The following is a 19,687-nucleotide window of genomic DNA, read 5'->3' as shown; positions in this document are numbered from 1 at the left end:
TTCCCCCAAAACCTCTGGTGATAATGACCCCTGCCTTTTTTCACCCCTTGTGGGGTGGGTTTCCTTCCTTTCAAGCTCTTAAGGCCACCATGACCAGGATAACTGAGAACCTGTTTTCTCTGGGGTGAGCACTTGAACATAACCTTAGCAAACTAGAGCAAAGAGCGGGGAAGAGTGCTGGACTCATGAGGTGTTCTCACACGTAAACTCAAGACAACATCAGGAGAGTCAGGTCAGAACAAAGTAGCACACAGCAGGCGATCTTTGGGATTGGGCACATTCTCACCACTGGAAGTCTTTAGTTTAGGTGAAGATGCTGCCTGAGACGTGGGAGGTGTGGATGCCACAAATCAGACAGTTTGTAGTAGAGAGCTGGTAGATTAAAGCCCCTCAAGTGACTCGACCAGGATTTATGTTTTCAAGCAGTGGTGCTTATTGGAAAATGCATACAGACTAAATCAAGAGGAGTGAAGCCATTGCAGATGTCCTTTAAATCTGCATTCTTTCTAATGATCAGCAGCGGGAACTTGCTCTGGAAGCAGAAGTATGTCAGACTGCATAAAAGTCTATGAGATTAAAGCTATCCCTTACTTGATTTACCTGGGTAAATGCTTTCTTGATGGATGTACGGTCTCAGAAAAACCTTCTGGCATTATTTATTACTGCCTGATGGGAGTCCTTAGTTTCTCAGTCAGTTCTAGTCATAACTGTGAAGTCTGGTTTCAAAGAACAAGATGGTGATCACCAACAGCTGACGTCATTCTTAGAGGGGACTAGAGATCTGCTTGTAAATCTGAAAGTGTTAAAGATATTTTATTATCAAAGTACTCAGATGCAATGAAATATCACTCAGACACTTAGAGCAGTTTTAAACGTGCACGGGTGAGAGACTCAGGGAGAGACTCACACACCTCCTTGGTGCAGTCTGGCTTTATTTATACACATCATGAAGCATACAAAAAAGGAAATATCATCCTTATCTTGTCAAGAAAACAGGTGTGGTTTATCAAAAAACTTCGTGTTCTCTACAAGGTTGTTTCTTACTCGTGGGTGGCGGTTTCCTGCTAGTGTGAAGGCAAACAGTGACAATGTGAAGGCAAAGACTGATAATTTGAAGGCAAGCAGTTTCCGTTATAAAGTAGGGAGCCAGCAATTAAAATATGCAGCTGGTTGAGTACAGAACAGAAATATAAACACTCTTAGCTGATTATTATATGAATAATAAAACCTTTAAAAGCAAAAATACTCTGACATTCCCTCCTGTTGTTTAGATTTCTCACATGACAGTACTGTTATTTTTGTCAGTTCATAACCTCTTGTCTAAACATTTTCGGTTTGAACGTCATAAAACAGTCCTGTGTTCAATTAAACTAAACATTACTGTATGGATCATCTTTCAAAATTTCTTCCATTTGAGACATCATCACATAAGCATTGATAGAAGTTGTCACCATGTTTGATACCATTTTCTTCAGACAGGGTACTACACATGTTGTGAAAACACATAACAGTAAAAGCAAACATGCTATTCCAACAAGTCCTTTAATCAGAAGGGACTTCCATGAACCACCTAGTAACCATGTCAACCAATCATCAGTGCTTGTGACATAGTCTTGTTGTTCAGCATCTTCAATCTTTCTCAAGGTGTTCAAAGCGTCGGTCATGTTTTGTGAGTGTATGTTGTCTGGGATGTATGTACAACATGTAGTGTCAAACAATACACACAAACCTCCTTTTTCAGCTAGAATCATGTCTAGTGCGACTCTGTGTTGCATCACTACAATGCGTATTGCGTCGAGTTCTTCATTTTGCGCTTTGTTGATTTTCATTGAAGCATTTAGGAACAGTCCAAATCGATAGTCAAGTGTCTCGATCCTCAGCATGTTTTTCCCAACTCCTACCCAAGGGAACAAGGAGTGGAGGACTTTCTGACCATCAGTCCATAGTTTGAAGTTCTTGGGCACATCTGATCCATAGATTGAGTCATGTGGCATTACTTCAGTGACTTCAGCAACTTCACGTTTTGCTCTTGACGTGTGTGTCTCTGCTGTGATCTTGAAGGTGTGGTCTGAAATTAGTACTGGTGCACACAGACCGGTGGAGTTCGGTGGGAGCATGAAGTAGGTTTTAGGCCCGCAGGCCCAAGCGGCTCCCTGGACCCAGAAAGTTCAATTTTTGAAGGTGTGTATTCCTTTGGATTGGGTCAGGTCAAGTGTCTGTGTGCAGTTGCGGTTTCGTCCAAGTTTCCTGTTTCCATCGGAGAAGTTGAAACACATTGGGTGCTGTATGTCCGGCGGCAAAACTATGGCGAATGATTTGTTTTTTGTGTTGTTGGCTTTGACGTTTACCCAATGTTTTTCGTTGCAGGTGTAGTTCCAGTTCGTCAGATTGTAGGCACAAGGGGTTGTCTGTTCAATTAGGATACGTCGTTGTGAAAGTGGTTTCGTGACACGTTTGACGTCTGTGTCACTACACCATGGAATTAGGTCTTCTTTCTTTGTGCTTTGACCTTTTAGGGTCAGTCCTGTTGCCATCAAATCTCTGCGTGTGCAATTGCCAGTTGTTGCTTTGTTGAACACACACATCGCTTCGTCAAGTTCAGGTGCCTTTCCATATATTGTTGCGTGTACGGCTGTTGTTGGCATATGTGAACATACATAGCATTCCGTGCTGTTGTCGGTGCGTGTTCTATCATACACATATCTATACCACGCGTTGTTCATCCATGGGTGGTTATGGTCTTGGTTCAGGTCACGTAGATGCGAATTATCATGTGTCCATCTTTTTTGCAGGTGGTGTTGTTTATTTCCTCTCATCTGGGTGAGTGTTAGTAGGCTCACTAGGAGCGCAATGCTGGCCACTAGGAGGACAAGTGTCTTCATGATGACCAGGCACACCTAGACTTCTGGTGAGTAGACTATTGGCGAGAAGTAAAAAAAGGGCGGGATATACCCAATCAGCCCTTCCCTTCACCAATAGATCACCTAGAAGCCAGGGGAGCCGGCGTCTAAGCGTCTGGATTGTCACTCACTTTTTTACAGTGGCTGTGGTGGATCCAAGATGGTCTTTCTGCTATTTTGCAGGCGGTGGGTGTGGTAAGTAGGACTTGGTATGGGCCCTCCCACCTTGGTGAACTCCAATTCTTTCTCTGGAGTACTTTGATCAGGATCCAATCACCTGGTTGTAACCTGCAAGACACTGGAGAGAAATCACTCGGCAGTTGGTTGTTTAACACAATCTCTTTATTTTCAAACAGTTTAGTCATCCATTCTGCTAGGGTAGTTTCCCTTATTGATTTATTAATAGGTTCACTGGTAATTGGCAATGGAAACGCTCTCCCGTGGATGATTTCAAAAGGTGTAAGTTTCTGAGAACCTTGTGTTATTCTCATCCACATCTTTACTAGGCCTAGACATTCAGGCCATGGTCTTCCTGTTTCTTCCATGCATTTTCTTAATCTCTGTTTTATTGTGCCGTTAGTTCTTTCCACTAATCCTGCGCTTTGTGGGTGATATGCACAGTGATGTTTGATGCTAAATCCTAGAGCTTCAGAGACTTTGCTGATGATGTCATTAACAAAATGTGTTCCATTGTCTGACCTTATCAGACTGGGAATGCCATATGTGGGGATGAAGTGATTGCATAAACACTTTGCCACTGATATTGCATCTGCTCTTTTGACTGGATAGATTTCTGGCCATTTTGAAAATACATCTATAATTACTAGAGCATATCTTGATGCTTGGCATTCGTTAAGTTCAATAAAATCCATGTGGATTGTATGGAAAGGGTGAGGTGGTGTGGGGAAATGACCTCTTTGTGGTCGGAGGTTCCCCTGTACATTATGTCTTTGGCAAATCATGCATGTTCTGATGAATTCCTTTGCTGAATTTTCAAAATTTTGAGTGTAGAAGTGTTTAGAGAGGACATTCATCATTCCACCCGTTGACAAATGCGTTAAGCCATGTGTCACTAATGCTGCTGTCTTGTGTAGAGATTTTGGCAGTATTGGTTTGCCATTACAGGTCATTAGGTCATTTTCTAGCTGTGCTCCACACCTTAACCATTTTTTCTGTTCTGTGATGGATGCAGCTTTCTGTTCATCTTTAAGTACATCAAGTGGTATTAACGTTGATGTTTCAGATATTAAAGTTTGTATATGTTGTTGTGCTGCCTTTTTTGCGGCTTGGTCTGCAAAGTTATTGCCTTTAGTAATTTCTGAGTTATCTTTTTGGTGTGCGGCACATTTGCACAATGCTAATTTTTTCGGCAGTGTTATCACTTCTAGCAGTTCTTTTAAAAGGTGTGCATGCTGTACTGGATTACCAGTAGAAGTGACCATGCCTCTGTTCTGCCAAATCTTTGCGAAATGATGTACTGCTGCAAAGACATACTGACTGTCTGTGTGTATGTTTATGCTTTTTCCTTCATTCAGCTTACATGCTCTCACAACAGCTGTAAGTTCTGCACTTTGTGCAGAGTTAGAGGAAGTCAAAGGTCTTGCTTCCAGAACTGTGTCTACTGTGGTTACTGCATAACCAACGCAGTTGCGACCTAAGCTATTTTTAGAAGCTGATCCATCTACAAAAATGTCAGTGAAAGTTGACTGTGGTGTGCTATATATATCGGCTCGTGGTTTTGTTTCTTCATCTAGCTTTTCCATACAGCAGTGTTTTTCACCATCTTCTGATGTGGGGAGAAGTGTGCTGGGATTTAGCTGACCACACTTCTCGATTGTAATGTGTGACTGTGATAACAAGATGCCTACGTATGAGAGCTGTCTTGCATGTGTGAGATAAGACAAGTTCGCCTGCAGTAAGATGGAGGTTACAGCGTGGGGAACTTTGACGATCAATGTGTGTCCTAAGACGATGTCAGCGGATTTCTTAACTGCCTCTGCTGCAGCTGCGCATGCCTGCACGCACGAGGGCAGTCCTGAGGCCACTGAATCTAGCTTACACGAATAAAATGCAAGAGGGCGTTGCTTTTCCCCAAAGGCTTGTGTTAGAACGGCCTTCATGTAGCCTGCACCTCCGTCTACATGCAAGTAAAAAGGTTTTTCATAGTCTGGCAATGCCAAAACTGTGCGCGTCTGCAGTGCAAGTTTTAGATCATTAAATGCTTTTTCTGCTTCTGGTGTCCATTCTATTTTATCTTTCAGTGCTAGATTTTTTCCATAAATTAAGTTTTGCAAAGGTTGAGCTAGCAGAGCATATTCAGGTATCCAGCATCTGCAAAAATTGCAGAGACCTAAATAACTCATCATTTGTTGTTTTGTGAGAGGCTTTGGAGCATTCTGTACTGCTAGTTTTCTGCTGTCTAACAGTGTTCTTCCCTCTCCTGTGAGTTTGTGGCCAAGGTATGTGACCTCTTGGCTCCACAGCTGTAACTTGTGCTGTGATACTTTATGGCCCTGCTGTGCTAAATGTTTCAACACAGTCATGGTGTTTTTTCTGCAGTTGTCTCGTGTATCTCCCGTGACGAGAATGTCATCAACGTACAGAAGAAATTGCCCTGTGGCAGGGAGTGTGCATAGTGACATAGATTTCTTTAATGCCTCTGCATACAGGGTGGGACTGTTCTGAAAACCCTGTGGCAGTCTTGTATAGGTATACTTTTCGTTATCAAAGGTGAAGCCAAACAGATTTTGTGAATCTGGGTGTAATGGCACCGAGAAGAACGCGTTTGACAGATCTATGACTGAGAACCATTGTTCTTTTTGCGTCACTTGATTTAAGATTGTGTGTGGATTTGCTACCACAGGTGGGATTTGTTCTGTTACTTCGTTTATTGCTCTGAGGTCATGCACTAGGCGATATTTTCCTGTGTTTGCTTTTTTCACTGGGAAGATTGGAGTGTTACAGGTTGCTTTAGTTGTTTTCACTAAAATGCCTGCTTTTTCCATATCTGCAATTACTGGCCTGATCCCTGCTTTTGCTTCTGCCGTCAAGGGATATTGTGGTTTAACTGGCCTGTAGGTTGTAGTAGTTTTTACTACAACAGGATCTGCTCCTTTAATTAATCCTACATCTGTCGATCCTGTGGACCATAGTGTTGTGGGCAATTCTTGTAGTTCTGGGTGTAATTCTAATGAGAGTACATGTCAGTTTTCACTATCTTCCTGCACATGCAAATCAGTGCTGTCAGTCATGTATGTGGCTGGGTGGGTAGTGATCACCCACCCTAATGTGTATCTCATGCATCCCGTTCTGCAACCTTGTAGCCATCCTTCATGCGTGTCCTCAGTTTTTTCATATCTGTCTCTTTCAACTTGGGTGAGAATGCGGCCTAAATCTTTCCACTCAGTACTGTCATTGTGTGCTACTGACACATGTGGATTTGGCATCCTATTTACTCGTTGTACTGCCTCAGGCTGCAGCACAGAGCACACTGCATTACCACTTTGGGTGACATATAGGTACTGTAATGTCAGCATTTGTGGTCCTAGCTTGTGTACTTCTTGGTCATACACAGGATTAGGACCTGGACTCTGTTTGAACCTCAATGTGTTGTGATACTGAGTGTAGTCCTGTCGTGTTGAATGAGTTGGCAGATATCGATTTGCTATGTGTTGTAAAGGCTCTAGTGAGGGCAGGTCTAATGTCCAGTAGTAGTGAGGCTGTCCGAGTCCTTGACACACATTAATCTGATAATCTGCTGGACTTTGTTTCTCGTTTAACATTAGCTTTGCATACATGCCCTCTGGTCCTGGCAATACTCCTATTTCCAGTTTCTCTAGCGCATCTCTCCCTAGAAGATTAACTGGGCAAGATGGGTCATATATGCACTGGTTTTTACAGCTGCGGCCGCTGTCTTCATGAGATAAGAGTAGAGGCTCAGTCAGTGATTTAGTACTGACATGTCCTGATGCTGACTTAACTATCAGAGTATCATTAGAGAATTTCACTTTTGGTGGTTTTTTAATCAGTACAGTTTTACATGCTCCAGTGTCGCAGAGCATCGTCATTGGCTGCCCATTTACGTATATAATTACAGTTGGTTTATGTTCAGAGCCCAAAAGCAATTGCTCTATGTTATACACGTCCGTGTTTTCATTGCTCTCTGCTTCTGTGCTTTTTCCTAGTCATTTGTTATTTCTTTCATCCTCTTCCTCAGTGTCATCCTTTTTTCTATGTCTACACTCGCGAGCAAAATGCCCCTCCTTTCCGCAATTGTAGCAGCTTGTGTCTTTCAGTCTTCTCTCTCCTTTTCGCCCTCCTCCTGCCTTTCCTTTTCCTTTGTAGGGGCCTGGTTTATGTCTTCTGTATTCTCCAGAGAATGCCACCAATCCTGTTGCTGGATCTACAGTAAAGACGCCTCCTTTTTCTTTTTGCTTCTGTATTTTAACTGCGTGTTCAGCATATTGCAGTGCATCTGACAGACTTCCTGTATTTTGTGTGACCCAGTGTTTTTCTACGTGGGCCCTCACTTTTGGGAGGAGGCCGTTCAGAAATGCATTTTTTAGCTGTTGCTGAAATGGTGTTTGTGGCTCCTCCTGGTAATTTAAACCTGAATGTTGTCTGAAAACTGGGCGTAGGCGATCGAGGAAGTCAGAGGCAGTCTCAGCTTCCTTCTGCTTTATCTCGCCTATTTTGCCGTAATCTGCTCTTGGGGCTAGACGGACTCTAATCCTTTCATATAATCCTGCCAACTGAGCCCTTAGAGGCTCAGAGGTGGGGAGCAGGGCTATACCCTGGTCATCTGACCCCGTGAAGTCTCCCTTTACTGTTCCCATTTTTAGACCTAATAAGTCCTGAATTACCTGGAGCATTTCATGGCCATTCAAGTGCCAGTGTGTTCTAATTAACTCAACTGCCTCCCTCCATGGCTCAAAACCTTCATTTAACAGTGGAACGTCCTTTAAAACATTAAATCTGTCAGTTTGGGACCATGCTCTGAAAACATATAGGAAAGGGTTGTTGTCTCTTTCATTATTATCGCCACCCGTTAGTTGGCCATATCTTGGGTTGGGCGTGGCTATCATTGGAAACAGACCTGACGGTCCTGGGGGGTCAATCTGTCCTCCCATATCCCTACCTGACGGGTCTTTCCCTATGTCTTCCTTATGGTGATTTGTTGTCATTAAATTTAATGCCTGTCTTGCTGAATCATATGGGCCTGGCGCGTCAGTGAAGGGGTTTTTTGATACTGGCTGATTAGACGGGCCGGGGGCAGGCACATATGGAGGAGGTGGTTTTGGGTGTTGTGGATCTTTTAGTTCACTACTTTGTTCATTTTTCTTTTTCTTTTTCTCTTCTCGCACCTTTGTGCGTTTATCATTTTCTGCCATCCAGGCTTTAAAATGTTGCCACTCTGTGAGACGTTTGGCTTTCTTTTTAAAGCTTTTTTCATTGTTTAGTTCCGCTTGGAGGGTCTCTTTTAAAGCAGTCACTGCAAAGGGAGTACATTGTCCCTCCCACGCAGGGCAGTTTAGTTTCTTTGGATTTCTCCATCTATTTGCGCTAATTAGTCCGGCGCCTGGACATTTTTTCTCTAGCCACTGCTCGTCAGCAGTGAGTTTTGTTGATTTATTACCCATTATTATTTTTTCCTCTTGTTATTATTATTTATTTATTTATAAATATATTTGCGTTTACACACACACATACACACCCGTGGTGCTTTCTCTGGCACGAGGAATGGGAGAGGCTATTGACACGGCCTTCTACTTTCAAGCTAGCCTTGAAAGCGGTGTCAATTTTATGTGATGAAACACAACCTTTTCCCGTTCCACCAGAACTCGAGCAACCAACGGTAAACAATTCGGTGGAGTAGTTCAGCCTCCTTAATGTGCTGTAAAATCAACTTACTCCACCAACAAAACAGTAAAACAACAGATTATACGCGTAATGAGTTTTTTATTCTGGGCAACACTGTGTCTTTCTACATTGCTCCAAGCCCTCTTTCAGGCGAGCTGCTTCGTACACAGCAAAATCTCCAGTGTTAATTCAACTCCTATAGTGTTAAAGTTAACACTTTTCCAGTGTTTATATAATTCTCACTGGTTTAGAGTTAAAGTAACACTTTGCAAAGTGTTATTATTTTAACTCCATTGTAGTGTTAAAAATATAACACCCATAGTGTTAAAATTTCACTCTGTATGGTGTGAAGTGTCTTCACTCAGAGTGTAACTACCTAACATTTATAGTGTTGTTTTAGGACACTGATAAGTGTTCACTTTTACACTGGCTTGGGTTAACTCTTTTCACTGAGGGTGTTACTACACAACAACTATGGTGTTATTTATGACACTTTTAAGTGTTTATTTTCACACTGGATTGTGTTGACTGTTTTCACTTAGAGTGTTATTCTGTAACTTTTACAGTGTTATTTTGGCACTTTAAAGTGACATATATGAGCTTTTAAATACTAGTCTGTATTAATTGTCTGAATACAAAAATGCATTAAAGTGCAATTACTGTATGACTACTGTGTTACATTCAGTGAAAGTCCTTGTTAAGTCCCTTTACAGGATAAAAGGAGAAAACATAAAATTGGTCACATAAGCATTTTAATAAATATTAAATTCCAAGCACCATACAGCATACGTTCACAACAAAAATAATGGCACAATGTACAGACCATCATCATCACCATAAGCACTTTGCAAATCAAAGGGCTTGTATATTTCAATACAGTCTGCTTTAACAACATCTTTTTCATCCGTTTCAAACACTTTATAAGCATGGCAATGTTCACTGAAATTTTCAACCACAAGCTTCTGAACTATGAAGTAGGTGTGACTATTGACCAAAACTATTGTTTTTATTCTGCAAAACACCGGCATCTCATGTTCAGAACCACAACAAATGACCAATCCTGTTCTGTACTCAGTCCCATTAATGTTAACCCAATTAGCAGCGAAAGCCTCTTCTGCAACAGCAGGCAAGCCTAGGGAGATCATTTCACTATTTTCCTCACTATCAACATCAAATGATTTCAAGGGCCCATACTCAACATGGCTTAAAGGACATGTCTCCCACTTGTATGCTATGGATGTTTGATGTTTTTTGGCAAGTGACACTGTGATGTTCTTAAAGTTCTTAAGGGTGTCTTTGAACACCCTATGTTTAGCCTCACCTCTCATGCTCCATACATGCAATAATGGCCCAATTTTTCTGATGCAAGTTGGGTAGTGCAACATAAAGTGGTGTTTGGGAATCATGTTCCTACCTGGATACAACAATTTGAACAAGTCATTAAATTTGGTGCTTGGATAAAAACTGTGACCTAGTCGCAAATGACTTATCAAAGCCTGACTGGTGCTATGCAGAGTTTGACAGATAAAACATTTAAACATGGTTCTCATTCAACATTTTGGCACGCAACTCACGAACACGTGGTGACTCATCTGTTGAGGTGGCATCAATGTTGAATATGGTGGTCTGCACAAAACTGTAGAGATGAACCAGTGACTCGTCGTAAGATAAGTTGAACACGTAGTGGGATTTGAAAAGTTCATCAAAAGCACTGAGTGAGCTGGTGGCTTGGCAGGGGATGAGCTGTTTGTCCACTGCGATGTAGAAGGTGTCAATGCTGTTCTGGGTTCGACCAACAGCGAGGATGTATGGTTGTTTACCATCTCTTGCTTGCAAGTGTTCATCAATGCTGCAGCATGACTAAAAACAAATGAGATATTGACATATAGGCCTAGCTTATACTTGCTGAGTATGAACCATTCATTCAGTTTGACATTATGTGCCTTGCTAACTTATTACAAAATACTAAGACACATACTTCATGGAGAGGAAAACTAAAAAGTGCAAAAACTGAAAAAGTGTTTTGTAGGATTTTAAAAAGTGAGACAACATATTTACCTTGTGAAAGTGCACCATTTTGTGTGCTGCATCAGTTGGACTTATTTTGGTTCTCCTCTTTCGTCCAGCTGTGGGTGGCAAAAGTTGAAGGAGTAGCAGCAGAGAGGCCATGTCACTGTCCCAGTCTGTGTATGGTTGAATTTATAAAACAATTTCAAAATGACAGGTAAAAATAAATATTATTAAAATCAAACAAGCATGGTGCGACGCCTACCATTTACATCACTCTCTGTTGGTTTCTCAGCAGCTTTTATCAAACGACACAGGTCAGTTGACTGAGTCAGCTGTTTGGCTTCTTTAATAACCTTTGGCTTGAATGACATGTCCCACTTCTCAAGCAACTTGGTGGCTGTTTCAGCACCAAACAGCAGCAGGAAGTCTTGATTGACCTGTTCATCATACACACAGGACATAAAGACAGTGCTCAACATTGTTTACATTGCAATGTGATTTTGACCAATATGGGATATAGCCTGACTGGGATGACCAATGATCACATCTTTTACTGTTGCCATCCACATCAGCAAAACAAAAAAAAAAGGATTAACAGTTGAAAATATCAAGTGATTTGACTTACTAGTCCTTTGACATCCAAAAAGCGTGGAAATGTTTTGAAGACATCTGCAGTTCTTTGTGGATCATGCACCAGATCCTGGCGATGTTGGAACGTCATTTTCATCTTCTGAAATACACTTGCTTCATCAGGAGAGTGAACAAGAAATGAGATGGCCTCCTTGCAGGCATCTCCATCAAGTTGCTGAGGCAATGTGGTTGCTAATCTTCTGCGCTTAGGCCCTTGTTCTTGATGCACTGGGACTTCCTTCACTGGCCGTTTGGTTGTAGACCTGGACATGGTTTTGAGGCGCCACGCTATATATCCAGTGCCTTTCACTCCGTCGTAGAAATGCTCCTGTCACATTTAAACATAGATGAAAAATAAACATCAAATGCGATCTTACAGACTTTGCAGATTCAGCAAAAAGAAACCCAAGGACTATTATCATGTAACAGGTGCAATACATGTTAAACAACATCCACAATTTCAATACAGTTTTATGACAATAGTTATTACGAAAGAGGAATTAAGATTTTTCTTTTAAATCATTTAGCTGATGTAATTATTCCATGATGAAAACTAAATAATGTGCTGTTTTACAATCACTGCATGACTTACATAGCCGTTTGGAGAAAATGGATCCTTCAATGAGGGAAAGAGTGTAATTATTCCAAGGGCATATTTCTCCTTTTGCTTACGGGAGGGAATTCTGCTATAGAGGAAATACAATTGACAATGTTAAATCAGAAGTATGTGTCTTTACTGCAGTATACATTACAAGAATATTCCATATGGCCCATCTTTACTTTTTTATTAGGTACTATTACTCTTACCCATGTCTCTCAGTCATATCACTTGCCAATATGTTAACAAGCTGCCGCCGGGTGCGGTGGCTCAGTGAATTTTCGGCATTGTATTCTTCAAGAATTTCCTCTCCACCAGGTTTCCTAGTCAAGGCATTTTTAACCATCTGCTCATATAAAAGGGAAAATAATAACAATAAAAACTTGTTTGTCAGTAAAGGTGAAAGTTTAGAGGAATGTCAACAAACCTGTGAAAGACATATCTAGCAAGAAGCACTAACTTCTACTAACATTTTTTCATACAGGGCAAGTTGGGAACCACCATGTTTTGAATTTCAATTTGTATAACAATCTACAGTATAAATGGTGTCAACTCAAAAATACAAAAGACATTTTCTGTTCTCAATTACCTCTTTTGCAGCCTCTGACACAGAAACATTTGGTGCAGAACTGTCTTTGCTGGATCTACTGCGGCCTGCAGGAATGCCCTTTTCCCTGAGGTCACTGTCACTTGATGAAAGTGATATAGTGTCCGTGAGGGAAGATAATGTATCCGAGGAGGATGGTGTGGAATGAGCTAAAGGACAAAAATCTTTGGGAGAGATGATTTGGTTAACTTTCTTTAGGCTACTCCACAATGCCATTAATAACACAATTTCAATGTTCATGTTCAGACAACATTCTATACAAATATGACCCAGCCCTGTCCACTGTCATGTATATTGCATGAAGACAGGTCAATGTCATCTGCATCAAGAGCAAAAGAACTTGGCTCTACATTGAGTGGGCTATACTCTGAAAATTTAAGTTATGATAACATTTACCTTCATCTGAAATCTTTTCACGTATTGTCAGGCATAGGTCTGGTTGGGCCTCCAGTAACTCCAGAAAAATGTCTTCTTCGACAGCTGTGTCAGTTTCATCGAAAATATCAAGGTCAGCAGCATCCGGAAGTCCAAACTTGGTTTTGGCTTTACAAAAAGATAAGCATAATGTCACCTAAAATGCCTGAAAAACTTTTTTAAAAACTAATTTTGACTTTTTTATTTAGCTAATATTTATTAACAGCTGTTTTACCTGTCTTTAAAATGGTTAAATTAGACAAGTCTGCAGCAACAATATAGGCCTAGGCCTACTGCTCTGTACTGTTTTTAATGTCACACATTAAAATAAAATGTGTTAACATTTAATTCGTTTTTTAAATAGATGAGATGCAAACATGATGAACTGATACATGTGCAACAAATTTTGTTCTGCCAGGTTATCTTACCTTCACTGATGAATTCTAGATAAGTGAATCCTGCGTGCAATTTAATGTACTTCTTTACATTGAGGTATTTCACTTTCAGCAACATGTCTTACAACAGCACCTGGTGGAGAGAAGGGGGCACAGAATATTTTTTACCATATATTTAAACCATAGCTTAAGTGGCAACAAATCCGGACAACTTTAAGAAAATATTAGGCTATACATTGTGTGATGATCTGTGAAGGGGTGACAGACCACTTCAACCTCAGGAACATAATTTGGCTTCCCCCTGCGCACTAAAATAGCTGAACTTGGGTACACAGAAATAGCATCCAATGAATTATCCACCCATCCACATGTTTATAAGACGACAACGGCGATCTTCTCGTCTGCACGCAGGCTAGATACTTAGTTCTGCTATGTTGCGAGTAAATCGCTGTAGCCTACTTGGGGAAAAGCATCTCTGTTTAAACCATGTCAGGATGATAATCCACATAAAATTTCCTGTTGAACGCACACCTGCCTTCATCACGCTTTCACTTATGACAACAAATATCCCTTATACTGTAAATTAATGAGTGCAAGTCTTACATTTATATCGGGAGTTTCTGACACATGCACAGCCGTCTGGCTAGTTGCTACTTTGTGGTGGTTGTTTTGTGACACGACATGCTAGGATTATCAGTGGAGGCGACGTCAACGACCCTCAGTCGTTATACCGCTTTGTCTTAAACACTGGATGGTAGCCTATTTCACTAAAACTGTAGAAAAGGGGAAAATGTTCCCTTAGATTAGGCCTACTACAACATAGGGCTGCTCGATTATGGCAAAAATGATAATCACGATTATTTTCACTGAAATTGAGATCTCGATTATTTGACGATATTTATTTAACAATAACAATGTATTGAATAATGACTTTAAAGATTGTCAAAAAATAATATAAAATAGTGTGCAAATACTGATAACAGTGCAAATGTTTGCAATATAAAAAATAAATGAAAAATGTAAACATCTATGTTTAGTGAACGTTGCAGTGTTGCTCTGTGGTGCAGCTACAACACTGTAGCAAAGTTTACACACTATGTCTACTTGATCCACGTCTGACTCCGCGAACCCATAATGTTTCCACACCACTGAAGTTTTTTTTACCTCTCTTTTCAACCAACGGCAGTCACTCTCCTCTCCAAATAACTTCTGCTTAGCTTTCCGAGCTTCCCTCGCGTCCTCTTAATTGTTGTGACACGTGTTCGAAATGCAGAGAGGTGCGCTCGATTTGCCACACGGAGCAGCGCGAGAGTAAAGCACGAGGGAGGGGCTAATAATCGGCTCAGTCATTTTTAATGATCGTTGAAAGCCCAGATCGTAATCGTGATTAAAATTCGATTAATTGAGCAGCCCTACTACAACATGTATGATATATCCTAACCGTTAGCAAGCAATCCATGCACAAACGCAGCGCGCCTTGCTTGGTCACTAACATCTAACAGAATTCCATAACCCCCTGCCACTTCAAAGATTTGTAGGCTAGGCTACTGCTAAACTCGCTGGTAGCACGTGTAATTAGCCTATCTTGACGCTTTCCAAAACTTGACTTGAACGTCTCCATGTGATTGTTTAGTTCACTTTTAAATAGGATATTTCTGAGGCGAATGTTCCTTCCCTTAAAAGCAGTGGGCTAAACGCATTTGTCTTAGCTGCCAGCTAGGCTACCACAAATTCAAATTTTAACATTACATTTAACATATCCAGAGGATAGCTAACTCCTCCCTCGTTTCATTTAATAAGCATTGAACACTGGAAAGCATTTCTCTTATGACATTAGAACTAACTAGAATTGAGAATTATATTAAGCACGCATTTATTTTCGCTGCAATATTAACTTGTTATAGAGGATAGTTTAGCTACCTAAGCTAACGAATCCCATCTCTTACCGCAGATGAATACACTCCACATTAGGAAAATATTGCAGGCTTCTGATAAATAATGTTATAGGCTAGTTAGTTACAATATTTAATAATGATAAAATAACATAGGTCTTGTTGTATAGTTCTTACCTGAACAACCTCCTCGATCTTGACAGCAAACTTCTGGCGGACTCCTCATGCCCATGAGCGCGAAAAACCCGGATGTGGAAATCAACTCCAAATGAGTGTTATAGTATTGACTCTTTGAAATAACTCCGGCTACAGAGCTTTTTCAGCACCGTTAGTGTTACTGTAACTCTCAAACCAACACTTTTCAACTCGAAATTTTTAACACCAGTAATTTTAACTCACATCAACACTTCGGATTTTGCTGTGTAACCTCTACGAGTCCTTTTTCAGACGAGAATGTTACTATCCTGTCGTATTTTGACATTAAACTTGCTCCAAGCCCTCTTTCAGGCGAGCTGTAACCTCTACCAGTCCTTTTTCAGACGAGAATGTTACTTAATTAATCTGTCATACATTGACGGGAAACTATTTAATGTACAGACCACAGGTTGCCTCAGTCGTTTTGCGCAAGATGTGAGTGAGTGCTAAATATTCACCTGAGTTATTGTGTGGTTGCTTTGGTTTCCTTCATCAACCCCTGAAGTCGTGGACCTCTTATAAGAACGCTGGCCAGAACCCGAACGTCACGTCTCTGGACTTTATCCTCTGCCTGGAGAGGAGTCGACAGCGTGGGCTTCTCACGACGTCAGGACTTGACGAAGGTCTCCTATTGGAGCATTGAAAAAATATCAATGTCCAATCCGGCTCGAAGGACCAATTAAATGTTAAAGATATTTTATTATCAAAGTACTCAGATGCAATGAAATATCACTCAGACACTTAGAGCAGTTTTAAACGTGCACGGGTGAGAGACTCAGGGAGAGACTCACACACCTCCTTGGTGCAGTCTGGCTTTATTTATACACATCATGAAGCATACAAAAAAGGAAATATCATCCTTATCTTGTCAAGAAAACAGGTGTGGTTTATCAAAAAACTTCGTGTTCTCTACAAGGTTGTTTCTTACTCGTGGGTGGCGGTTTCCTGCTAGTGTGAAGGCAAACAGTGACAATGTGAAGGCAAAGACTGATAATTTGAAGGCAAGCAGTTTCCGTTATAAAGTAGGGAGCCAGCAATTAAAATATGCAGCTGGTTGAGTACAGAACAGAAATATAAACACTCTTAGCTGATTATTATATGAATAATAAAACCTTTAAAAGCAAAAATACTCTGACAGAAAGATTTAAAGTGAAAGCTGAAGGTAAGAGTTAAAAGTGAAAAAGGATTCAGCGAGAGATAAAAATCACTGCATATATTCAGTTTAAAGAACAGCAACAGTGGAAATCCAGCTCACTCACTGTTTTTGTCAGCTTTTCTACTGACGGTCATTTTAGGTCCAGATTTTTCAGATCATTAGCAACACGTGCATTTAGCGTGAGCGCTGCGTGCTCCTCTATAAAATACTTAAATTAAGAAGGAAAAGGTTACAGGAATCGAAATCAGCAGAAAGAAACACACTCAGTCTGTATGAAGGCTGCCTAATAGTCTTTTTCTAGGTGGAAAGCATTTCACCGCTGTGCGATAAAGTGCAAGTTTTGGCCTTTGATCCAGGCTGACTTCCTGTTGTGATGTGAAGTCTGAAGTCTTGAGTTGAATGACTTGAATTCGATTAGCTGCACAGCGGTCCGTAAGTCCGGAGGGGCCAGCTTCTTTAAGGAGAAAGTAGTCCACCGATCTTGTGTGAATAGCAGACACACCTGTCTGTCTGTCTTTGTAGGACAGGAGCGTGTGCGTGGCAACAAGCGTGTTACGCCCCCTGCTGTTTGATAAAAACGACGTCCTGCTAGTGGGGGCCTTCTCGGCCATGACCGTGGCACACGTGGCTGTTGTGGCTGCTGCCCGCTCGGTCCGAGTGCTGGTGTGTGGCGCTGATCACAACCCCTCACACAAAGAGGAGATCCAGGAACTGCTCACACAGATGGACTTAAAAAGTGAGTCACAAACACTTCAGATTTACTGATCTGTCCCTGTTGCTGCTGATGTCGCTGTATTTGTCCTTTAAGCTTTAACATTCATGAACCCTAACCCTGAGTTTTGAATATTACATATGATGGCAGCACAGTGCCAACACTAATCCGATCACTCACATGTTGCTCTACATCCTGATGTAGACGTTCGTGTCCTGTCACAAGCGTTTTACGGTCTGGATGACGTAGATGCCACCGTCCAGCGAGTAAAGGTCATCATGGTGCTGCCTCAGTGCTCGTCTTCTGCCCTCAATGACCCGGTGCCCGCTATCCACAGTGAACATGGAGGTAGGGAAATATAAGAGACCCCAACCTCCTGTTTCAATGAGTAAACATAATATATGTCGTTTTGTTTAACATTTGAATATTATGCAGTCATGTCCAAGTAGAGTTAAACAAGGGCAGACGTTAAACAGGTTCTCCTCTGCTGACAGACTGGGGTCTGCTGCCAGATTTGTCCCATGGTTCTGTTTCCAAGAGAAAAATAAACTCTCTGACCGCCCAGCAGGCGAAACTGCTGGCACACGCTCTCACCTGTGAGTAAATACCAAGCACACACACTTTTCACCAACCGAGCTACAACTTAAACACGTTATGTATTTTTGTTCCTGTTGGTAAAAAATTCATTTATTTCCTTCATTCATCAGTCCCAAAGGTTCAGACTGTGGTCTACTGCACACGCTCAGTGTATCCCGAGGAAAACGAACAGCTGGTGAAGAGAGTGTTAGAGAAAACACACACTCACCCCAAACTGCTGCCCTACAGGTACAACAAACACACTCGGCTGCATCTTTATACAGTTGTCTGCTTAATAGGCATTTAATCCTTTTAGTCATATATAAATATAAAGTACTTTTTTAATCCACAGGCTTAAACAAACACAAGCGTAATGAGGAACCTACAGGGCAGTGTAACAGGAAACAGGAGGCACTTAAACCATCTCAGATACTTTCTGTTTAATTTGATGGTCCTTTTTTTTCGTTTTATCTTTTGGCATCATTCGTTAATTTCCACAGCAAATAGAAATGGGAGCAACGAGCAGCCCATCTTCTTTTCTAGGGCTCAGCTCACCGTGCAATAACCACAGAAACCAAATGTCATTTTAGCTTTTTTAAAGCTAAACTGTTCGTTTTCTCTTATTGCAGCTGGATTATTATCTCTGAGTCCAAACACAGATGGTAGGACAAACCCTTGCATGGGGCTCATGTGAGCAAAAACTCACAAAAGCTATCAGATAAAGCATGCTGACATTGATAAATTCACTTTATAAGCTTGGAAAGCATGTGATTCCAGCGGATACGGCGGTTTGGGTCACCATTCCCGTGCACGGATTTCTAAATAACCTATTATTTTTACCTTTCTATAAGAGAGTGTGTGTGTAAGAGAGAGAGAGTCTGTCAGCAGGCTGATGACAGTGTAAAGGATCAGCTGCTGTTACCGGTGGGCCTGAGATTAATCCCGCAGTCGGGGTAAACGGGGCGGAGAAGATTTCAGAGTCTGTTTCATGCCTGCTGCTCCACAAAAGTCATTTCCTGCCATCCGTCCGCTTAAAGGAATCCAAATGTTATTAAATCAGCTCACATAAGCTCTTTTATCAACTTGCGTTAGGATTTTAGGCACATGTTTGATCTCTGTGTTTCCAGTATCTGTTCTGTGAAGACACAGATGTTTCAGTTGTTTTTACAAGGGATGACAGTGCACTGCAAACACCACTGCACTTCAGCGAAGTTTGGAGGAAGGAAGTAGCGATCAGTACATAGCCAGGTTTTTGACACAGTTTTTGTATGTTTGCCTCCACAGTGGATTTGAAATCAAATGGTAAATGTGTGATTGAAGCACTGACTTTCAGCAACTTGCATTAACTGTTTAGGAATGACCGGCACATTTATACACAGTCCACAGAGGCTCGAATGTACTTAGACAAGGGACGAGCAGTTTCATTGCCAGGTGATGTCTGTTCCCCTGGTATTTCATGACAGTGTTGAACTTTGTATTTTATATGAGGCCCAAAGAGATGTCAGTGCAAGTGGGGGAAGCCGTCATTAGGCTGAAAAGCCATAATAAATCTATCACAGAGAGCAAAAACATCAACAGAGGCCACAACCTGGTATGTTCTTAAAAACAAGGAAATTCCTTTAGCAACACCAAAAATTCCTGAAAGACCACAGAAGTCAAACAAAGTGGGATGATGACAGAATTACAAACAACTCAAGAACACTGAGGGAGGCAGGTGAGTCCTTGTCAGGATCTACAATCAAG

At 41.3% G+C, this 19,687-nt stretch overlaps 2 protein-coding genes and 1 long non-coding RNA gene across 5 annotated transcripts in view; 1 reads left to right on the top strand and 2 right to left on the bottom strand.

Annotated features, from left to right (window-relative positions):
• LOC113023424 (putative methyltransferase NSUN7) overlaps nucleotides 1–19,687 on the top strand; it is a 36,428-nt gene that overhangs the window by 7,707 nt on the left and 9,034 nt on the right. Inside the window, exons 8-11 of the mRNA XM_080302215.1 lie at nucleotides 17,179–17,392; nucleotides 17,573–17,716; nucleotides 17,863–17,964; nucleotides 18,076–18,193. Of these exons, the coding sequence (XP_080158341.1) occupies nucleotides 17,179–17,392; nucleotides 17,573–17,716; nucleotides 17,863–17,964; nucleotides 18,076–18,193 (578 nt within the window). The remainder of the gene's footprint in view (nucleotides 1–17,178; nucleotides 17,393–17,572; nucleotides 17,717–17,862; nucleotides 17,965–18,075; nucleotides 18,194–19,687) is intronic.
• Nucleotides 863–16,633, bottom strand: LOC145429453 (uncharacterized). Its single transcript, XR_013909686.1, has 2 exons — nucleotides 15,959–16,633; nucleotides 863–3,198 (listed from the first exon to the last, which is right to left on the bottom strand). It is a non-coding gene; the product is annotated as an uncharacterized LOC145429453 (long non-coding RNA).
• Nucleotides 9,495–15,718, bottom strand: LOC113031715 (uncharacterized). Of its 3 annotated transcripts, none has more exons than XM_080302935.1 (10): nucleotides 15,483–15,718; nucleotides 13,447–13,546; nucleotides 13,001–13,147; nucleotides 12,587–12,768; nucleotides 12,207–12,343; nucleotides 11,992–12,085; nucleotides 11,395–11,727; nucleotides 11,032–11,206; nucleotides 10,818–10,942; nucleotides 9,495–10,619 (listed from the first exon to the last, which is right to left on the bottom strand). In XM_080302935.1, the coding sequence occupies exons 2-10, from the start codon at nucleotides 13,529–13,531 to the stop codon at nucleotides 10,293–10,295; spliced, it is 1,605 nt and encodes a 534-aa protein (XP_080159061.1). In that variant the 5' UTR covers nucleotides 13,532–13,546; nucleotides 15,483–15,718; the 3' UTR covers nucleotides 9,495–10,292. The 3 variants fall into 3 exon arrangements, with proteins under 3 accessions (XP_080159061.1, XP_080159062.1, XP_080159063.1); XM_080302936.1 differs by lacking the exon at nucleotides 15,483–15,718 and adding an exon at nucleotides 14,578–15,353; XM_080302937.1 differs by lacking the exon at nucleotides 15,483–15,718 and having other exon boundaries at nucleotides 11,992–12,082; nucleotides 13,447–14,569.

Source organism: Astatotilapia calliptera, chromosome 6 (genome assembly GCF_964374335.1).
Source record: "Astatotilapia calliptera chromosome 6, fAstCal68.1, whole genome shotgun sequence".
NCBI classification, from domain to species: Eukaryota; Metazoa; Chordata; class Actinopteri; order Cichliformes; family Cichlidae; genus Astatotilapia; species Astatotilapia calliptera.
This window is presented reverse-complemented; position numbering and strand designations above follow the sequence as displayed.